General features: G+C 49.7%; 1 protein-coding gene across 1 annotated transcript in view; it reads left to right on the forward strand.

The window, feature by feature from the left end:
* The first annotated feature begins 10 nt into the window (after positions 1 to 10).
* UBE2QL1 (ubiquitin-conjugating enzyme E2Q family-like 1) overlaps positions 11 to 3,934 on the forward strand; it is a 54,068-nt gene continuing 50,144 nt past the window's right edge. The window contains exon 1 of the mRNA XM_006874962.1: positions 11 to 436. Coding sequence (XP_006875024.1) covers positions 83 to 436 — 354 coding nt within the window. The 5' untranslated portion in view covers positions 11 to 82. The remainder of the gene's footprint in view (positions 437 to 3,934) is intronic.

The following is a 3,934-nucleotide window of genomic DNA, read 5'->3' on the forward strand; positions in this document are numbered from 1 at the left end:
GGCGGCGGCGGTGGCGGCGGGCAGCAGCCTGGTGCCCGCGGCGCGACAGCTGCACTGCACGCAGGTGCGCAGCCGGCGGCTCATGAAGGAGCTGCAGGACATCGCGCGTCTGAGCGACCGTTTCATCTCTGTGGAGCTGGTGGACGAGAGCCTGTTCGACTGGAACGTGAAGCTGCACCAGGTGGACAAGGACTCCGTTCTGTGGCAGGACATGAAGGAGACCAACACCGAGTTCATCCTGCTCAACCTCACCTTCCCCGACAACTTCCCCTTCTCGCCGCCCTTCATGCGGGTGCTCAGCCCGCGCCTGGAGAACGGCTACGTGCTGGACGGCGGCGCCATCTGCATGGAGCTGCTTACGCCGCGCGGCTGGTCCAGCGCCTACACCGTAGAAGCCGTCATGCGCCAGTTCGCCGCCAGCCTGGTCAAGGGCCAGGTAAGGCCGCGCACCGCCGGGGGCGCAGCAGTCAACAGAGGCGCACCTGGAGTGGGGGACCAGGCACTGCCGAGCACAGTGCCCCCGAGGTCTCCGTGCCCGTCAGCCGCTTGGGATGCAGGGCGCGGGCCCGAGGGACAGCCGAGCGCACTGGCCGGCAGGGTCTCAGGGTCTCCTGGGTCTCCCTCCTGTCTGGGTCAAAACGCACTCTTGGCTCTGAGAATTCCCAATACTCCTTTAGCACAGAGTTGGGTCTCTTGCCCCGCGCCTGTTCCGGACGCTGCCTTCTTTCCTAGTCCTTCAGCCCTTGTGCCTGGGTCGCGTCTCAGAAATTCTCTCTCTTCTTCACTCTCTCCTTCCCCTTTTCTTCCTCTCCCCTGCCTCACCTCTATTCTTTCTCCTCTCATTCCTTCCCTGACTGACTTGACCCCATCTCCAAACTCAAACCTCACCCTCCTACCTATCAACCCCAGCCCTCTGCCCCTTGCTCCCTACTCGGATTTTCTCCCTGTCTCCCACCCGATTAATTTCCATGAAGGTGAGAACTTTCAGTGTAACTGGGGCTCTGTCACCCCTGCGCACGCACACACACACACGCACACGCGCGCACACACACACACACACACACACACACACACACACACACGCCTGCAGGTTTCTCCCAGTAGCATGCTTTGTAGAAGGCTAGACACTGGGCTAAGGGGATCCTCTCCCTGTTTCACCTTCCTGAGCAGAATCTAGTGCAGAGGTGACCGTTTTGCTCAGGAGATCCCTCTATGGAAACAGAAGTGTGACAAGACCAAACTGACAGAAATCCCAGTTCTTTCGGACAGAGCCTCACCCTTCCGGCTTTTGCTTGGTCCAGGACCTCACCTTCAAGGTCTTGGTCTGTTTCATGCCTTGTTTATTCCTGTTGTACCCTCCTGCCCCCAGGTCTGACATTTTCAATTTGTATGTAATTTTATATTATAATTATATGTACACACTGCGGTTAAGTGGATGGCATCTCAGAGCAACCCTATAAGTCGAGCTCCTGCCTAAAGTTTCTGAGGCTGTAAGTCTTTACTGAAGCAGATGGCGTCATCTTGGTCCCAAGGAGTGGCTGGTGGGTTCGAAATGTCAACCTTTAGGTTAGCAGCCCAACTCGTAACCCACTGGACCACCAGGGATCCTGTATAATGATACACACACCTAATTTTACTTTGACTTTAAATGTAACGAAGGGGTGAGCTGTGACCCGGAGTGTTTTCACCGAGGGCACCAAGAGATAGCTTTTCCTAAAGAAGCCCCTGAGAGTGGGAGGGCGGTGAGGTCCATTCCCACGTGACTTCAGGCCAGGGTATAATGGTCTTTTTCCCAATGTTGAATACTGTTGACCAGGTGCCAGTCAGTATGCTTCCCGGAATCAATACTAAACACTCCATCATCTGGTTGGGGCTTTATGGGGACACCTTTCAGCTCTACAAAGGACTGGTGCTTTGTTAGCACACCCTGGGTGAATCTTTTGAGCTTTCCTCAGCTGGGTCTTGTTCCCTGTCCCTGCCTCTGTCATAACGCTTGGTCTGCCCACATCAGTAGCAGGGGAGGGCCTGAATGCAAACAAACAGCATCAGACTTGGAACCAGAAGGGCACTTAGCTTGTGATCCACAGGGGGCCCTCGTAAGCTCCTGCCATGCCATCTATGCAAGGGTGGAGGTTCCGCATCTCTCTTGAATTGGGCAGAGGAAGGATGTAACCTCTCTAGGAAGCCTTCTTTAACTGGGACACAGTCAAAGGTTCATTTCTGACGCTACGGTGTATCGTGGGCTCTGATACAAGGAGAGTACGATTCAGTACAAACCACGAGGGGTTGGGAGGAGGTGTCGCCATTGATTTTTCCAACAGGATTGATAACAATTGTGCTGAAGAATACCCCACTAAAGTGACTGTGTTTTTGTTCTACGAGGAACCCTACTAACATAGTGGGTTAAGCGTTGCACTGCTAACCGCAAGGTCAGCAGTTTGAACCCACCAGTCACAGAACTCTGGCGGGGAAAGATGAGGTGGTCTGTTCCCATCAAAAGATTTACAGCTTTGGAACCCTGTGGAGCAGACCTACTCCGTCTTCCAGGGTCGCTGGGAGTTGGTGGTCCTGACAGATCAGAAATCTCTGGAAGCTTTGATTACTTTCTTTTGTTCTTTCTTTACAATGGAAATGACTTGGGGATGCAGAGGAAGAAAGATGTCATATAGAGTCAAGGCATCTTGACATGGTAGACTTGGGAGGGATCCTGAAAGCCGCCTGGAGCTCAGTTTTCCTTTTGAAAGGTGCAGCAAGATTAAGATTTGCAATGAGAGAGGAATGAGTTTAGGGTGGTTGTTTTTATAAAGACATTATTTCTTAGTAACTTAAATGATTTTCACATCAGTACTAATACTATCAATAGTTCTTAAATTGGGGCCCAGATACGTCTATAGTCATCTCTATGAGATCAAATGGACAACAGTGATGTTTAAACCAAGATGAAACTATAAGGGGACAGGGAAACTAGATTAATAGAAATGGAGCAACCAGAACAGAGGCACAGTAAATCCTCAGGTTACCAAGTTCCAACTTAAGGCCAACTTCTCCTTGCCCTTTGATGTGATAGGAATTTGCCCTCACTTCGAACCGATGGGACCAACCCCTACTCCAACACAGTTATCACTATAATCCCTGTCACTTTTGCACATGCACCTTTTCTATCATTGAAAAGGCTCCCAGCCTTGTCTTGCACTACGTAAGGCTCAGTAAGAATTGTATGCACCTGGTCCAACCTGCCTACAAATTCCACTTAGAGACTTACTGAGGAAGTGATCTGGCTTGTTCCCCCAGAACTGCTTATAACGAGAATGTTGGCCCTTCTTGTGGTACATAACCAGTGGCCCCGGACAATTTCCATAGAAACTATGGAATGAGGACCTAAACTGCTGTGTAAGCCTTCACCCCAAAACACAACGAAACATTATTTTTTAAAAAGACAGGGCCTTAAGTATGTGTCCTTTTTCTCTGTCATCAAAATTAAGAGGGTTACATATAGTTTATCCAAGTTATTGGCTTCTTATTGAAGACAGCTATCTGCATGATTATTCATTTGATTAAATTTTAATTGAATGCAATGCCCCTCACATCGCCCATTTTGTTATTCTCATTCCTATTGTATAAAATTTCTGAACAAAGGTGAAGACTCAGCAAATTGTTGAACACAAATTCAACTTCTTTGCATGTTCCATGTTGCTATCAACACACACCTCTTCAAAAGAGTCTAATGTACAGTTGTTGTTGTTATTGTTGCTAGGTGATGTTGTCAGTTCTGACTCATAGTGACCTTATGTCCAACAGAACAGAACACTCTCCAGTCCCTTGCCAGACTCACAATTGTTAAGTTAGAGCCCAGTGCGTTGCCAGACACAATGGTTACGTTCCTGCCTCCGCCACTGTGCCAATCCATCACGTTGAGGGTCTTCATCTTTTTTTT

The sequence above is a fragment of the Chrysochloris asiatica genome, unplaced genomic scaffold, assembly GCF_000296735.1.
Source record: "Chrysochloris asiatica unplaced genomic scaffold, ChrAsi1.0 scaffold00307, whole genome shotgun sequence".
Lineage (NCBI taxonomy): Eukaryota > Metazoa > Chordata > Mammalia > Afrosoricida > Chrysochloridae > Chrysochloris > Chrysochloris asiatica.